At 43.5% G+C, this 17455-nt stretch overlaps 1 protein-coding gene across 2 annotated transcripts in view; it reads left to right on the top strand.

Annotated features, from left to right (window-relative positions):
• Positions 1 to 17455, top strand: part of kcnd3 (potassium voltage-gated channel, Shal-related subfamily, member 3) — a 111980-nt gene that overhangs the window by 80875 nt on the left and 13650 nt on the right. For both annotated transcript variants that reach the window (XM_028993714.1, XM_028993713.1), the window contains exon 3: positions 8762 to 8930. In XM_028993714.1, coding sequence (XP_028849547.1) covers positions 8762 to 8930 — 169 coding nt within the window. The remainder of the gene's footprint in view (positions 1 to 8761; positions 8931 to 17455) is intronic.

Raw genomic sequence — 17455 nt, 5'->3', positions numbered from 1 at the left:
AATACATTTTAGAATCAGTCCAGACTTGTGCAAATGCCTGTTCCGGAACAATGTTGTATGAAGGGTTCTTCCCGCTTCAGCAAAGTGAAACAAATGAAATCACAGAAGCTACATAAGTACAGTACTCTTTTTATTTGCTTATTTGTACAGTGAACTTAATATTATACAGTCCACATAGTGTCTGTTCTATTGTCTTTTGCTGCTCTTATCTTGTACTGTCCACTTCCTGCCATGACAATGTAAATTTCCCACTTGTGGGACTAATAAAGGATCATCTTATCTTATCTTGTCTTACATCAGTAGGAGCAGTGGTGGCCTAGCGGTTAAGGAAGCGCCCCCGTAATCAGAAGGTTGCCGGTTCAAATCCCGATCTGCCAAGGTGCCACTGAGGTGCCACTGAGCAAAGCACCGTCCCCACACACTGCTCCCCGGGCGCCTGTCATGGCTGCCCACCATGGGTTAAATGCAGAGGACAAATTTCACTGTGTGCACCATGTGCTGTTTTACTCTGCATCAAAATGTAACCAGAGGCTGTTGGAATAACCTTCTGCTAATGAGATAACAGGCTCAGTTTTGCACATATTCTGCCACATTTTCGTCATTTTGTCATTCATAGATGTGGAAGCTGTAGACAGAATCGTCACCTTGTGCAACATATTTACAGATCAAATATTTACAAGTAAAGGAATTTGGTTGACTACCGTTTCTTAAACATTCCAGATTCCGGTGCATCAGTTATTCAAGATTGCTTCAGCTGGCCAGCAAGTTGCAAGCTGAGTTCATACATGGCTACTCTAACACACCAGTGAACCAAATGAAATGCCACTGCCATTTAAGAATTATAAAGAGGACGTCTCTGTGGTGGTGTTCATTGAGTGTTAAGTGGTTACATTTGGTCTTCTGCTAATGAAGATGGTCCCATAGCTGCTGCGGATCTTTTAAACTCTCACTTTAGCCCTTTGTCTAACGTGGCTCCCAATGGATTCTGCAGGGGTCCAACCAGGCAACCTGACAAATGTTAAAATGGAATTTGTTTACATTTAACTGGTATTTCTGAATCAGCTTTGATTTAAGGTCCACCACATGAGGTGCATCCACACCTGGCCACAAACACCACATTCACAACTCTTTCAACACACCTGCTTTGTTGTATTCGACATGTACTCAAACATGCATCACTGATGTTCATGGTTCCTCATTTCCTATTTTCTAGATCGTGGGTACAGGAACCAGCCTAAACCAGTGTCTGCTGGCCATGGTGCTGAAACTAGAGCGCGGTACACTTCTGTTATGTGTTAGTGTATGTGTTGTGCTGTTAGTGTATGTGTTGCGATGAAAGAAAAGCAGATGGCAGGCGTGGCTCAGTATGCACTTTATGAATAGAAAGTTTTGACTTTAGACTCCAAGCTTTACCTTAAGGAGCGATCCTGGGAAGTTTTATTTCTTTCTTTTTGTTTCATTTTTTTAAACCCTTTATTCTGACTACGGCTTATATAAGGAGCACATGCTCTCAGCAGGGAACTGTGTTTTTTTTAGCATTTGATTATGTAACAGATACAAGAACACTAATTGTGCCATTTGCTGTCAAACTGTGTTTTTTCCTCAATTTTCCATCCCGTTTCCAATTTTGTCATGTTCACATTCTCCAATACACACTTCTTTGTTAAAACAAACCACAGCTTGTTATTTTTGCTACATTTACTGTATTCAGTAAACTTGGCCCCAGCCAAGTTTAGATTGTGTTCAGAAGGTTGACTGCATGTAGTATTGTAGTTTTTGAGTTTTTTTTTTAGCTTATCACACACGATCATCATAATCAACATAAAACCAAAAAAACACTTTTCACAAGGATTTATTTGAAGCTTTATCTTTTATAATAAAATCTTGAAAACCAAATGACCTTTTTCAAATACAATGTACTGCAAATTCACTTACAGTTGGGGTTATGGCATATGATGGCATATGATAAGTTCATGACATTTTGTTATATGTTACACTGTACTTAATGTAACATTACAACTGTAGTCATTATGAATTAAAAATATCATCATAATTCATATATCTGCCTTGGCTCTTGCAATGTAAGTTACAGAAAATGTATCACTCCAGTCCCCCCCCTGACCTTCATAAAAGAAGCCTCTGAATGTTAGTCCATTACTGGAGCGAGTGTTGATCTTCACCACGGTGGAGTAAAGCCGCAGAATATGTGCTGCATAACAATGAAAAGCAGCAGCCTTTCTGGTAGTTGGGGCTTTTGCTGCGACAGCGCTTTTTAAACACCATTGCAGTCAGATGCTTCCCTCCACATGGATCCTAATGATAACATTAACAATATCACACTGGTCCATTACCTCTACATGCAACACGGCAGTAAAAAAAAATAAAATTTGGAGCTCTTATGGACTTAAACGCGAGCCAGTTTTCCAAGGCAAGTGACAGCCAGGGCCGTGGGAAATGGCATGAGTTGCAATAATGCAAAACTCCATATTTGCATGGGATTTGAATCCTCAAACCCGAAGGGAGAAGATGGATTAGCTTGTTTTTTTTTTTTCTTCTTTGCTTGGTGACGAGGCGCCTCTCCCGTAGAGCATGTTCTACAGTAATCCTTTTTCTGCCAGCGTCCATAATAGAGCGTGATCTTGTGTTAAACTTCAGCTCCGTTTGACTCCATAGACTGGATGCCTTCCCTGCAGTTTCAGAACAAAAAAAGAAGGAGAGGGAGAAATCGGCACAATTATTTCAGCATGTGGAATTGTGGACGCAGTTATATGTGTTTTTTTACAGTAGCTGTGTGGGTTTGCCCTGAAGAATCATTAGCTGACATCCCAACTGATTGATTGATCCATTGGGCATTTTGCAAAGCGTACGCTGCAAATTTTCATCGACAATGAAATAATGTCACACAAATTTGATGAGGTCGTCTGCCCAGACTCCATCTTATTAACACCAATAAGAAAGGCTCTCAGTCACTATCCAACACTATTTCCCCGACTTATGCCCCTAAGGAGAAGCTTTGAGGTGAAATGAAGGTAATGGGGAGTTCTTTTTGCTGATAACACAAGCATTTTTAGCAGATCTGCACCGTCTGTCATGTGGAAGTGGTTTGAACGTTCCCTCCCCTTTTAGTTCAGCGGCTGTTCAGGCTTTCATTTTCGTAATTTGAAAATAATTTGTCATTTTATGTGTCATTTGTGACTATTTAAAATAATAGATAAATGCATTTGATCTAAAATGATGCAAAAATGACTGCATAATATATGAACCATCATCTAAGAACAAAACCACATTAAGTGTGAATCATTTTACACCACAGTCAGCTGGTCTTTACTCTTACTTTACTGTCATGTTCATGTGTTTTATGAATGCGGACGCTGCATGGAAGAAAGACGTGTCGTGGATGTCCAGGTGAAGCAGTGGAAATGTTATTAATCTCAACTAATCCAGTAGGGTAACCATTTTTATTTGCATAGTAATTGGCCAATTGCCTACTTTTAATTGTGGCGCCCTGGCAAGATCTCCTGTAGTGTGATCCATGTTGAATGCATATGAGAGTCTTAAAGTCACAACTAAAAACTGTTCTTTCTTTATCTTTTGCCCTTTTATGTGTGTATTTTCTGCACTATTGGGATGGAACATGTCTGTCACTCATGTGAGAAAGCAATTATGCTTAATCTCTTCCTCTTTTTTTCACCCCCCCACCCTTTATTTCAAAGACACAAAGGAGGAGTTTGTTCTTGATCATGCTGAGTCTGAATGAATGTTGTGCAGGTGCACAGAATTCATTGCGTTAGCTTTTTCCATCCAGCGAACTTCTGAGTTCCTGATGTTTAAGTCGTGGAACAATTACAGCTTTGTGTCTGCCCTGACCAGAGTGCGTTATTAGACTGTGAAAATCTGCAGAAATAACTGTAAGTTTCATTCCATCCCGGTTATTTAATGAGTACAGAGTGGATTAAACCGAGCAGTGAGTGGAGGATGCTACCAGACCCTGCGAACACGTACAGAAAGTCTCTTTGATGAGCGGACAGGTGGGCTGGAACACCGGGCACAGGTGAGCACGGAGCCAGACGGTTGTCTGGTCCGTCTTTTTTAGCACAGGTCAGACCGGTGCGCGGCAGATGGGGTCGAAAGCATCTACCGGTAATGCAGGGTCACGCAGGGCCATGTGGAACAGCAGCTGAGATCTGGTTTCCAGTCAAGGGGTCTGAAAGTCCAGCGTGGAGCCACAGTCGGTACACACAGATAGAGAGGTGGACCGGGAGTGGGCGGTAAATACTGCCAGCCTGCAGAGGGAAAAGCCTCGTAGAGAAGGACTAAAGCTAGCATTCGGCAGGCAGCCACATCAGATAAGTGAAAAAAGCCTCCGGGTCTTCCTATTGGGCAAAACCACCCCAGGCTGCCTTACTGCTACATTATGGCTTTGTTGTAGATTTCACAGACATCAAGCCACATCAGGGTCCCGGGACACCATTCACTGCAAAATGTGTGTTTTAATTAGTTTATTAGTTATTGATTGACGGTCCTAGTTATGCCCTGTGGTGGGCTGGCACACTGCTGCTGGAGGAGTTCCCTGCCCTGTGTCCAAATGTCCCGGAATGGGCTGTGGGAATAAGAAGATTAGGAATAAGCAGTGATTTGAGTGAGCGAGTGAGTGAGTGAGAGTCCTAGTTTTTTTTACACGGGTGGACTTGGTCCTGACTGTTGTAGATTAAGGCCGAAATAAATGAAAGTGACCCTGTCAGCTCCCTTTCTCCAGAACTGGGGGAGTTAAACCCTGAACTGCAGGCGACCTCCACACCCCTGCCGCCGCCAAACCCCCGGTCATCTGTCTGGAGACCATGGAGAGGGGGCGGGTTGATCTAATGCAGTCGGGGGAGACCGGGCCAGGGCAAAGCAGGTTGAGCAGCGAAGAGCGAGCCCCGGTGGGCTGATTAATGAGCCCGAGCAGAATCGACTGGCACCGGTGGCCCGAGCGGGCAGACAGACACCAGCCGCAACCCCCCCCCGCTCCTCCAACACCACCATCATTCTTTTTCACGTACAGATGCTGTTGCAACTCTCTAATCCCGTTTTAAAGGTTGGATAATTAATGTGGTCTGTAACAGCGAAGACCCTGAAACGATTCCACAAACGCACTTCTGCAGTCTGCTCCTTTAATTTCATTCGCATCGAATTGGAATTTTAAAAAGAGAGAAGCAGCTCCAGCCAGAGTCTCCTGAGAACAAACGTGTGTTACCGAGTTAATGAGCTTCAGCGCTAGCTGGCCTACATGCCTTCGCTCTGCTTTGGTTCTTACCTCATTCACGCGCTGACTGGAGGCCGACTGCGGAACGTACGACTGCTGTTCTTCTGCTCTTACAAGAAGCTGCCTTACTCTGTCCCGTCTGTCAGAACCGGAATCTGTGCTCATGCGATGATGAGAGGAAATAATACCTGCCACCCGAGACACCCTGACTGCTCTGTCTCCCTTTCCGGTATCACATATATGTGATCATATTTCCAGATACCCTTAGCAAAAGTTAGCATGGACACATACAGACATTCTATATTCAGATTTTAATCTCTGATGTAATATTCCACTTTGCATTTTTTTTTTATTTGAGTTTAAATGTGCATCTGTCCTCTCTGATGTACATTCACACCCACAAACGGCTTCCGTTTTATTCATAGATACAAATCAGAGCGGCTTGTGGATCCGATTAGAGCAAATCAGTGCAATAGACATGGGAGCCCTGCCAAACAACAGCTCAGACAGGCATTAAGAAATCCAGGCTGTAAGAGAACAATGCCCATATTCCAGTCTTTGTTTCCCCCACTGCCTGCTGAACAAGTGGCGGACCTACAGGCCAGGCCGGTGGCTAGTAGCCTAGTGGGTTACACACTCGCCTATGAACCAGAAGACCCGGGTTCAAATCCCACTTACTACCATTGTGTCCCTGAGCAAGACACTTAACCCTAAATTGCTCCAGGGAGACTGTCCCTGTAATACTGATTGTAAGTCGCTCTGGATAAGGGCGTCTGATAAATGCTGTAAAATGTAAATGTAAATGGCTTAGTCTTCAGGGCCGTTGGAAAACCAAGCCAAGAGTGCCTGCCAAAAGCTCCCTGCTTTGGAGAGACACAAACTTTTTTTTTTGTTCATGTGTGTTATTTCATGGTCCTGTGTTTTTTTCTATCACGTAAAAAAAATACAAGACCCATAAATGAACAGGTGCATCCAAAATTTGGACTTTATAGAATTCCCGATTACCCTCACATCCCCTAATAGATCAGTGAGAACATTATGGGTGCTTAGTATTCTGCCCGATTTTGTGGGGGCGACCCACAGCTTAATGAGAGCCTGTGTTCACGATGCTGCCTGTCAGCAGTTGATGCGACTCAATCGCGGAGGCGCGCAACTTCCTTTAGCCTTGCCCTTCCAAGCATCTGCTCGAGTCTCGTATCATGGCATTGGTGCGCTGACCTGTTTCACATGTAATAGTCATTTCTTTAGATTTATAGACACCTGCGCTTTGGCCTTTCCTGCTGTTAAAAGGTGCAAGATGGTGGGTATAAAAAGCTGGTATTGTCGGTAAGTCATTCCAAGGTCATCATTCAAACAGCCATGAACACTCGACGTCACTTAACGGACGAGCAGCGTCACCTTTGAATGCCAGATGCCCATTGCAGGTGACTCCACTGACACCAAGACACGGCCGTAAACGTTTGCAGTGAGCACAAGACCATGTGACCTGGAAAATGCAGCAGAGGACTACCGTCCTGTTCACTGATGAGTGTCGTGTCAGCGTTGCTGGAGAAGGCGAGGTCAACATGGTCCCCAGGGTTTGCTTTGGTGGAGGAGGTGCAACACTCTGGGAAGGCATCAGCGCAAAACAGATTTGGTTATTGTACATGGCTCAGTCAGTGCCCGTTCTTACCTCAGAGACATCATAGACCCATCATCATCCCCCAATTCCGCCAGCACACCCCCAAATTTCTGTTCATGGATGATAATGCTCCACCACATCGTGGCAGATTTTTCACAGCTCGACTTCAGGAAGTTGGAGTGTCTCATATGGTACGGCCATCAACGTCCCCTGACCTGAACCCCATAGAGAACGTCAGGGACCAGTTGAAGCAGATACTGAATGATCGTACCCCACCCCCACGTGACCTGTGTGTCTAGCACTTGTGGAAGAGTGGAACGCATTGCCTCAGAACAACACCATGAGGCTTGTGATGAGCATGAGAGGTCGCTGTCAAGCTGTCGTTGCGGGAAAATGGTGGAAACCCCCGCTTTTTGTTATTTGGGGGTATCCCTGTTATTGTCTAATTTTTTGGGGTAATAAATATTAAACTAATGAAAATGGTGTTTCTTCTCATACATTATTAGTAATGTGAAAGGGACTTATTTACTTATTTCATAAAATATCAGAGCAGTTAGGAAAAGCACTCGTGTAAATAAAAATATCCCTAACTTATTGTGAGTAGTGTATTTGTGCCTCCCAGGATCGACAGAACGCAAATTAAACCTTCATTCACCAGATTTCAACATGCAATAAATTAAACCAGGTATTTTAGATTTGGTTTAAGAAGCGCTGATCAGACGCGGAGCACGACCCTCAAAAAAAAAGTTACTTAATCCTACAAAAGTTGCACAACCTGATCATTCAAAGACCCTATATACCCTCATTTTCCCCCTTGTAATATTACTTTTTTATTATTATTTAATAATGTCTATTCCCACCTAATTAATATAATGAAAGATTTGCACTTAATATCCCATAAAGGCTTACAGTGTGTGCAACGAAAAACACCGAGGCAGCTTTTTTATCCTCTTTTCCCATTTATAAAGACAACTAATGTAATGGTTAATGGAAATAATGGCTGCAATACCATTTCAAATGCTAAAATATATCTTTGCTGTCAGATCCTGCTCAGGGTCTGTGCGGTACATGTCCAGTTTATAACACAATTTTAATAGAACACTGAGACTCCACTCAGGCTACATGAAAGGGTCTGTGGTGGTCTTAATTAAAACAGGGAATTCGTTTTTAATGCACAGAGAGAAGATGGACCTCTCCTTCCTCTCCCCTACCAGCGTAGTTTAATTTCTCACCGTCTCTCGGGTGACATGGCTCTGTGAAGGCCCTGTCTGCCTCAGAGAACAAATTGCGGGCGATTACTTTCGGAACGAAACTTCGGTTACCCGCCACGTCTGTCTCTCCCAGGGACTTTTAACTTTCTTTATTCTCCCCTAGTCTCAGGGCTGAGACCATGTGGCCTCCACACAGGCTGGGAGCGTCTAATATGCAGGTCTAATAGTGTTGTCCTTCTCTGAAGTGCCAGTATGATTGCATTGTGTCCTCCAAATATTCCAGTTTGCGCCACACTAAATTACTTTTTTTTTTCTGTGTTTGTTTTTTGGCCAAATCAATCGTCCTCTGGCTTATGGTCAGGTGGTCCTTGCTTCTCAGCAGCTGAATGTTAATATAGTCTTCGCTGCGTCTGGGTTATTTTGAACGGTTCTTTGAACATTAGGGTCTGACTGCTGTGAAACCGTATATGCAGAAGTGTCCCCCTGGTACCTGTGGCTTGTTCCCCACTGATGAGTCGACTGTAATTTATGACCATCTGCCCTTTAACTCATGCGCTCTCATTAATCTCTGTAGCCTAGATTGCTGTGCAGTTAACGATCAGTAACTGTCTTCTTGTACAGCCATTTACTAGCAAACAATTAAACTGCCGGCACTGTTGTCTCGGACTTCTTCTTCCCCAACAGCTATGGAGACATGGTTCCCAAGACGATTGCTGGAAAGATCTTTGGCTCCATCTGCTCTCTGAGTGGAGTGCTGGTGATTGCGCTGCCGGTCCCCGTCATCGTCTCCAACTTCAGCCGCATCTACCACCAAAACCAAAGAGCAGACAAGCGCCGTGCACAAAAGGTCCAGGTGAGCTCCACCTTCTGCACTTGGTTCGAATCCCAATGCGCCAAGGTGCCACCAAGGGTGATGGGTTAAAGCAGAGGACACATTTTGTTGTGTGCACCATGTGCTGTTCTGTAGTGTATCGCAATGACTTCACCTTCACTACATTCATTAAAATTGTTGCCATTCCAAAAAAAATACGATTTTTGTTATACAGTGTGGATTGTAATTAGCTTCTTGTTAATTTTTATGTTTTAATATGAACATATTTTCCAATTCTGTCCCGGTTGAACTGATCTTTTTCAGAATTTCTGCAGGGCCTACTAGTTTGCTAGTTAGAGATATTAGAAAGATCTGTTAATGTCTTGGAAGTTACCAGATTAACGAATCCGTTTGAACAGCACTTATCGTTTTCCACTTACTGCATTTAGTAATGTGATTTGGGTTTTAGATTTGATTAGAAAAGTTCCCCAGCTCTTGAAGACAGCCTTGAATTGCAATGAATCCCTGGTTTTTAATCCACCTATGCAGTTCAATTCAATTAGGGTTTATTGATAGGCTGTGCTTTATCTTCCAGTCCGGTTCTTCAGATCCAGTCCTGCGGGGCCATGGATCTGCATAGTTTAGTGAACACTCTCGCCCTTGGAGCTCATGATCTAATAATCCAAACAGAAAAATGATCTGCACACTAGCTCAAAGTTTCCAAATCAGATTTGTTATTCAGTGCGCTGAAAGTTAATTTATTGGTTTCAATCCCAAAGGATCTTCTTCAGGGTAGTTAACAAAGGCCTTTATAAATTTGCCAAATGTGAATGATTTACAATCATAAATCTTAATATTAATGAAGGGGTGGGGCCTTCCGATACTGGATAATGGAACAATAATGGCAGAGAGTTTAATGCCATGAATAGCAAAGAAGATGAAGTGTTGAAGTAAAAGCAAACAGGGCCATACGACATGGTTAGCAACTTGACCTCACACCTCTGAGGTTTGTAAGTTTCCTGCCATTCAAACTACATACACAGAGGCTGGATTGGCAGCCCTGGTTTCCCTGTGTGTGTGTGTGTGTGTGTGTGTGTGTGTGTGTGTGTGTGTGTGTGCCCGGCACTGATTAACCATAAACATTCACGCAGCATCTAACATCTGTGTCTCATTATGGCATTGTGTTCGAGGAGGACAATGATTCAGTTTTAAAAGCTCTTCAGATTCTATAATGGCTTCCGCTGCAGCAATGAAAGTATAGAAGCAATCTTCTGACTAACCACTTCTGTGGAACCTTTCTTCCTGTGTATGTTTAAGCATCCTTTGTTATAATAGTGCATAGCTGAAGGAAGAAATATTACTTTGGGGATTGACTAGTGGTTTTGAGACTCATGTCCCACCTACTTTTTTTTTTTGCATACACACACACACGCATACTCGTAGTTACACTCCATCTTGTGTTATTGCTTAATTAACTTTCATTTAATAGCCTGTAAAATCACCATGGGCCCTGTACTGGCCCCTCTAAGGCCAACCAGCCTCAGAGACAAATGACAAGTCAATTTTACTGTAGATTAGTTTGATGATGAGAGCTATTTAATGCTGGCTTCATCACGCCTATAGGGACTGGATGGGTCTCTGTGTCTCAGAAAGAGCAGAAATGCTTTAGGAGGCTTCTCTAGGGTGGTTGAGATAATATGCCAGGGCCGGCAATGCTGATTTTCCATCCGGCCCAGCTTGGCTCTTACTGATTTGCTAATTACACAACCTACCATGAAGTAAGCCATTGGTTAATTAGTAGCGATGGGAGGAGGTTAAAATATTGCTGCAAATTGGATTTCCAAGACCTTGATTACATATCCTGTATTTTTATAGTAACAAATATTTTTGTAGCAATTTTTTTGTTCAGCTTTTTGTCCAACTTTATATTGCACAGCTCATTATGTGCTGCATACGTGTCTTGCATTCACATTTATTGTTTGTATTCCTCGTTTTGTGCGTGTGTGTGTGTGTGTTTGTGTGCCTGTGTGCAGCCCCCAGGGTCGTTTGCTGGACTCGTTTATGTAAATGAGTTTGGGATTTTCAAAGAGAATGCACAACAGAGCCACTGTTCCCAACTGCCAAATGGAGCAGTTGTATCTAGCATGCATAAACACCATGATAATGGCTGACGGACTGCAATCAAACAAGTTGCACCATTGAGTGGTCAGGTGTTTTATTTTAGTCCTTGACACTACACACACACACACACACACACACACACACACGCACACACTCACACACATATATATATATATATAGTGACAAGCACTAAAATAAAGCATGCATGCATATATATATATATATATATATATATATATATATATATAGAGAGAGAGAGAGAGAGAGAGAGAGAGAGAGAGAGAGAGATGTATATATTATAACATTATGTTCACATTCCAGTGGCCCATGATTTACTCATTGCAAGTTCTCCAATGTGAAAAAAACTGTTTGCGTTGCAAATTGTTTTGGGCTAAGGGCCCCTGGCCAGCGGCCCCGCTGGTCCGGTCCGTAATCCGTCCCTGCTCACACAAAACAGGATGATAAATATAAGGAGATGTTTTGTGGTCCTGGTAGTAGCTCTGTTAAGTAACTGTAAATCTGAAAGTGAATTCGTTGACTTGTTCAGGATTAGGAGATACTCTCCTTTAGTGTTAGTTGAGGCTGATTCTTAAATGAGGCAGGTATCCGTGGCTGAAAACTCCTCCTGATTATACAAAGGCCACTTGGGCCGTAGGCAGCTATTCCATCAAAGTGGGACTCCGCTTTAAAAACACTGAGACGCTCTGGCCTGCAGTTCTAGTTACCCCAGCGGACACCGGCTCTGTAATTTAGCTTCCACTTGGAAAATGCCAGAGGTCGCAGTGAGCAGAAAGGAAAGCTGTGATTATCGGCAGGGGGACCAAGCTGAGATAGAGAGGGAGAGAGACTGAGAAGGATGTGGGGTTTGTTCTCCCCAGCATTGCATCATTTCCATAAACAACACCCAGAGATTACGCCCCAGAAAAATACCCTGGGGGCAAATTTGATTCGACAGCTTTCGACGTGGTTGTGTGTCTGAACTCCTGTGGAGTTTGTTGTGCTCGTTCGTCCTGTTTTCAGGACGACCTTGTCCAGTCGCATCTGTGCAGAGCTTCACTAAAGCGGCCAGCTCAAAATGAGTACGACGTAAGCAATGCTCACATCTGTCCAGAAAACTTCAAAATATGTATATAGCAGATTCATTTCTACACAGTATGTCCAGGTCCCACATGTCCAGGTAAACGTTATGTGGAACATGGAGCCTGTCCCAGCCTATCCCAGCCATTGTCAGCAATAAGTAAGAGGTGGAATTATCACCGGTTCTGTCACTTGCTTTTTGAGGGTAATCGTCAGATTTGGGTAGAAACAAGTTACATTTACTTGAGTAGCTTTTTGAAAAAATATTACTTCTAAGAGTAGGTTTATAACGCAATACTTTTTACTTGAGTACATTTGAGAATAAGAAACTGTACTTTTACTTCGCTACATTTGGCAACACTCGACTTGTTACTTTATTAAACTATTTATATGCTTTATTTTTGCCAGACAGGCCCGCCAGTAGATCTAATTCCTTTCAATAACCACATGACATCGTTTCACCAATCAGGTGTAGCGATGCAGTCACATGACCACAAACAAGCTGGGGTGGGCAGAGTGGCTCTAACAGTGTTTCCAGACATATGATAATTATCGCATTTGTACCATCATTTTACCCTCTCTATGATGTACAATCAATAATTCCAAATTTCCCATTATGTCTGATCATTTTATACCCATAGTGTATGATCGTGTATGCCCATAATGTATGATCAAGTTATTTAATTAGCACAACAGGGTACAGATCTCTATTTTCATCTGGCTGTGCAGACATCCTTGGCTTGTTTATGCGCAGTCATCTCACATGCCTTTACATGGAAAACAATGATGAGTGGTTTAAGTGAGGATTTACATGGCAGAGTTGCATTTACGGAAGTACGCATACGTGACTGACATTTAACAGAAATGAATGGGAGAAAAGCCCACACATTTTTATTAACTGGCTGTTTTCTCCCATGAATTTCTGTAAAATCGAACATTTTCTGTCAGAATGGAAGTTGCGTGTGTACCATAATTTTTCTCAAAATATGGTAATTTTAAGATGCTGGTATGATACTTTTTTTTTGGTGTGTTTGTAAACATTTTGTTAAACGGTGCCGTGATCTAAGTAGAGCACTATACAGATTTAGTCTAGTAATTACTACAAATCGTAGTTTAATACTAACTTGCTTTTTTATCATGTGAATCAGCAAACACATCTGTCAGGGTCTGACTCCGTTGGTGGTAGTACTCCGGTTTCACAAGTTTTTCTATTGTCAGTGTTGTGCTCCTGATTATTTTCATCAGTGAAGTGTTAGAAATGTATGGCCTTTGTGTCGGCCCGAGTCAGGTCATGGAGTGTACTTGTTATATACTGGTTTGTGATTGTGTTAAGGGTTTTAACCCCCCCCCCGTTTTTGTTATAGTCGTGCAAATGTGTCCATTCTTCCACCACGTTCCCGTGACAATGTCCCTTCTACTTTTTTGGTCAAAAAACGATGCTTCATGAACTGTTATCATCCCTTTGAAACAAAGACATATGACAATATGGCAACCGCAATTGTTCAAGAAAAAGTTCCAGATATTTTCTTTTTTTTTTTCAACAAGCTATGAAAAGCTTTGTATTGTCTTTTGGGGGAAGGTGAGAGCACTTTTGGCCTGTTCGCGACACGGCCACCCCAGTCCGCAGCCAGCAGGAAATGTGTCTGAAATCGCAGCGTGAACCCTGTTCCCGCTCCGCCGTGCCAGTGAACAGCGCCCGACCTGCAGTGCTAATCCATCTCTCCTCGTGTCACTTTGATGCCGGAATCGCCTTAATGAAACTCTGATCAAAGAGGGGGAGGCAGGACCCTCCCTTTGTGACCGGCACCAGCAGCAACACGCCCCCACCGCGGCTCATTCCACGCTTCCTGTTAATGACTCGCGCGTTCAGAGTGGCGCCGGACGCTCGCTGCCGGCTCGCTGGGGGCGCTTTGATGCCTTCGCTCGCCGTGGCTCCGGAGTCAGGTAGTTTTGATGTAGTCATTACCGCCATTTTTCACCCACCGACATCCACCCATTCATCCGCCCACATGCCGCCGATCCCCCGCCGAGGCGCGCTAACCCCACCAAGGCCGTCCGCACGGGTCACTACTCGCTGTTTAAGCGGCAGGAGGCGAGGAACAGAAGTTATCAAAATGCTGTACACACACACACACACACACACACACACCTTGTCCATATGCGAACGGCGAGGACAGACAGCAGTGTGCTGTCCTCTCCCCTCCCGTCATCTGTCTTCATCAGCCACTAATTGTGAGCAGCTCACGGCCCCATTACGATTAAGCCTCCATCTGGGGCAGCGAGGTGCTCGCTAACCTTCCTTCTCCTTGCGCAGCAAACAAACGCAGTTTCACGCCATCAAACCGCGTTGCGAACCTTCCCGCACGTAGAGCGAGGACAGGCTGCTGAGGACTGCCGCCATTTCCCCCCCTGCCTCGCCGTCAATGTTCGCGGAGCTGTTTGGAGGGGCCTACAAGCAGCTAATTAGGCATGGATTAGCTGCGAGGAAATTATGGCGTATGATCGAAATGGCGAATTTTGAAACATTAGGCCGAGGGGGATCTGTTATTCTCTCGCAAATTGATCATGAACCTTTTCAATTATCTAAGTGTTTATTTAAAGCCGCCCGAAGCATGATGAGTGGGTGATGGGGCTTCCTGGTGGTCCCTTTGGAATGAAGGGACACTGGAGATCAGGGTTTTCTAACTTTTTTAAACCTTTTTTTAAGGGACTGTTTCTTCTCCACATACACAGCACTGAGGTTCAGTTTACAAATCATGAACTACATCTACTTTTACACTAGGAGTGCTTTTGAATGGAGAACTTATCTTTCATTGTAGGATTATGTTTTATCCATGAATGGGAAACTGACCCTATATGATATCATTATTTGTAAGAATTATGTAATCTCTCCAGGACAGCCACTAAGAACTCCTGATTTGTGTGTGTTTTTCTCATATATAACATTGTTATAACATTGTTATCTGTTTCCGTGTGGGCTATTAATTATTTGTAAATGTTAATGAATACATAGGTGACTGAGGAAGGGTTTCCTAGATGAGAGTAACTTCACCCACAGGACACGGAATCGCTTATGAGCATAAAATAAATCACATTATGTGATATGACCTGTATCTCACCTCCACACGTGGTCTGCAGCACAAGCATCAAAACACACATAACTTTCAGAGGATTGGTGTTCACCCCTAATGGAGAATCTGAAACCAGGACCATTCAAGATGTTCTGACCGCTCTTGGGGCACTTTAAAGCTTTCCTTGAATTTCTCCCTTGTTTTGTTGATGAGATTGACAGTTGTTCAGTGAGTCTACCCAATTCCCATAAGTGTAGAATTTCATTCTTTCTGAGAATCCATTTCTGGCGGTCGCACCTGAGCAGCTCCTTTTATGTTGAATGCGCAACCTTCCCTGCCGGTGTACATCTTCAGAATCTGCTTTCCGGGCCTCCCGAGTGCCTGCGAGGTAAAGCTGCGGACCTCAGAGAAGCAATTGACACCTTTTCCCCTCTTGCGGGAGCGTTTTCTCTCCGAGACGGAGGGGGAAGTCTCACACTTCAACCCCCGAGTCGGATTGATTCAGTCTCAAAGTGACACGACCGTACCCTCCCGCTCGCGGCTCGGCAGAATGGAGTTTTTTTTTTTCCTCTCCCTGCCGAGCGGAGCGTTGAGGCGTCGTGAGAAACACTGATAAGTGGTGAGAAAAACGATAAAATAGAAGAGTGATGCGACACTGCCAATTTCTCTTCTCGTGATTTTATATAATTACTAGTCTGATTATATTTCGCCACATGAACTGACACATTTGAGCTCATTACTGCTATTAGAATGGTTTTGTAATTAGATTTTAGAAAACGTAATCGAGGGTCTTTACGTGTCCGCTTTGTCCGGTTGCGGACTTTGCTATCCATGCAGAAAGCTGCATCGTTGACCTTAATGTTACAGGGGTGTCAGTTTGATTAAGGGGTCCGGTTTATTCTGGCTCTTCTCCATTTATTGAAGAGGAAAGGCTGAACATCCAGAATTATGTTTTTACCGTTTTTTTTCCCCTCCCTCGGTGACCGAAAATTATTGCAGTATTTGTTGGAAACGGTCTCTGTAGTAACAAATTGATTCCATTATGTGATGGCAATCTGCTGTGAAAAGAGCAGTGTTTGCACTTTACTTTCCTCCTAGGGGATTGCCGTGTGTGTGTGTGTGTGTGTGTGTGTGTGTGTGTGTGCGCGCACACACGTGCATTCAATGACAGCTGCGTTTTGGCAGTGTCTGTCTGATCGGTTGTATTGCAAATATTTGTCCCAGGTTTTCTGTGTGTTTTAGTATCTGTGTGTGTGTGTGTGTGCGCGTGAGTGTGTGTGCGGATGTCTTTAAACGTGCTAACAGTATCCTAATAAATGTGCATCCGCCTCATTTTCTCCGAATGAAGACACGCCACGATAACATCGTTGTTCGACCGCAGTGTTTTTTTTCCCTAAGTGTACAATCCCAGTAGTCCGAAAATCTATTTAATAATCTAATCTTGGTGGACGTGTTGCTACAGACCCTCCATTACCAACCGGCTGCTCAGCGGCACTGGGGGATTTGGTTTTTCTCTGAAGGACAGAAGCAGGGCAGAGGGACACAGGGACCGAGTGATAGGATAGAAAAACAGACAGAAGAGAGCGATCATTTCCATATACATACGCTACATACTGATCAAATGAACATTTGTTGATATATTCATATTGTAATGTTTGCATATTTCTAATTACTCTAAACCTTTTTTTGGTGTATTTTTTATAGCTGTCATGCCCACCCTCAAGTCCTGTGGCAAAAGCATGTGAGAATATAGTAAATAAAAATGGCGCTGTGTTAATGGCATGTTAAGTTGTGGTATTCACATTTTTTTGCACAGCAGAATAAATTGATACTGTTCATAAATGTGTACAGTACGCTCACACGATGCGTCACATCAACGCTTGAGGATGAGCGTGTCTGCTTTGCAGGGTGCACACGAGTGGCAACCACTCGATCGTTTCTCGATCGCAGCAATGTAATCGCTTAACCCGCTGAACATATTCACGTTCACGGCACCCTGGAGGCAGTAGGTACTATAGGGGTGCAGTTTAATGAGCTTTTAAAGAACTGTGGTGTTTTTACTGTAGGTATCATTCTGCAAAAAATCTGGAGGGTGCTACAGATGTGGATGCTACATAACATTGTGGATGGTCAAGCTAATCAGGGGCTATGGGAGAAATGTGGATGAATTTCATTGCAATTTCTTGATGAACAATGCAATGTTTTGTCTTTTCCGAGCTTCTGTATCCCAGTCGTATAACGGCCCCACTTGTTGGCGTGCTATTTCTTTAACATTTCACCACACACTTCACAAGACAA

This window comes from Denticeps clupeoides, chromosome 10, assembly GCF_900700375.1.
Source record: "Denticeps clupeoides chromosome 10, fDenClu1.1, whole genome shotgun sequence".
NCBI lineage: Eukaryota > Metazoa > Chordata > Actinopteri > Clupeiformes > Denticipitidae > Denticeps > Denticeps clupeoides.
Note: the sequence above shows the minus strand (reverse complement) of the source record. Positions and strands in the feature narration are given on the sequence as shown.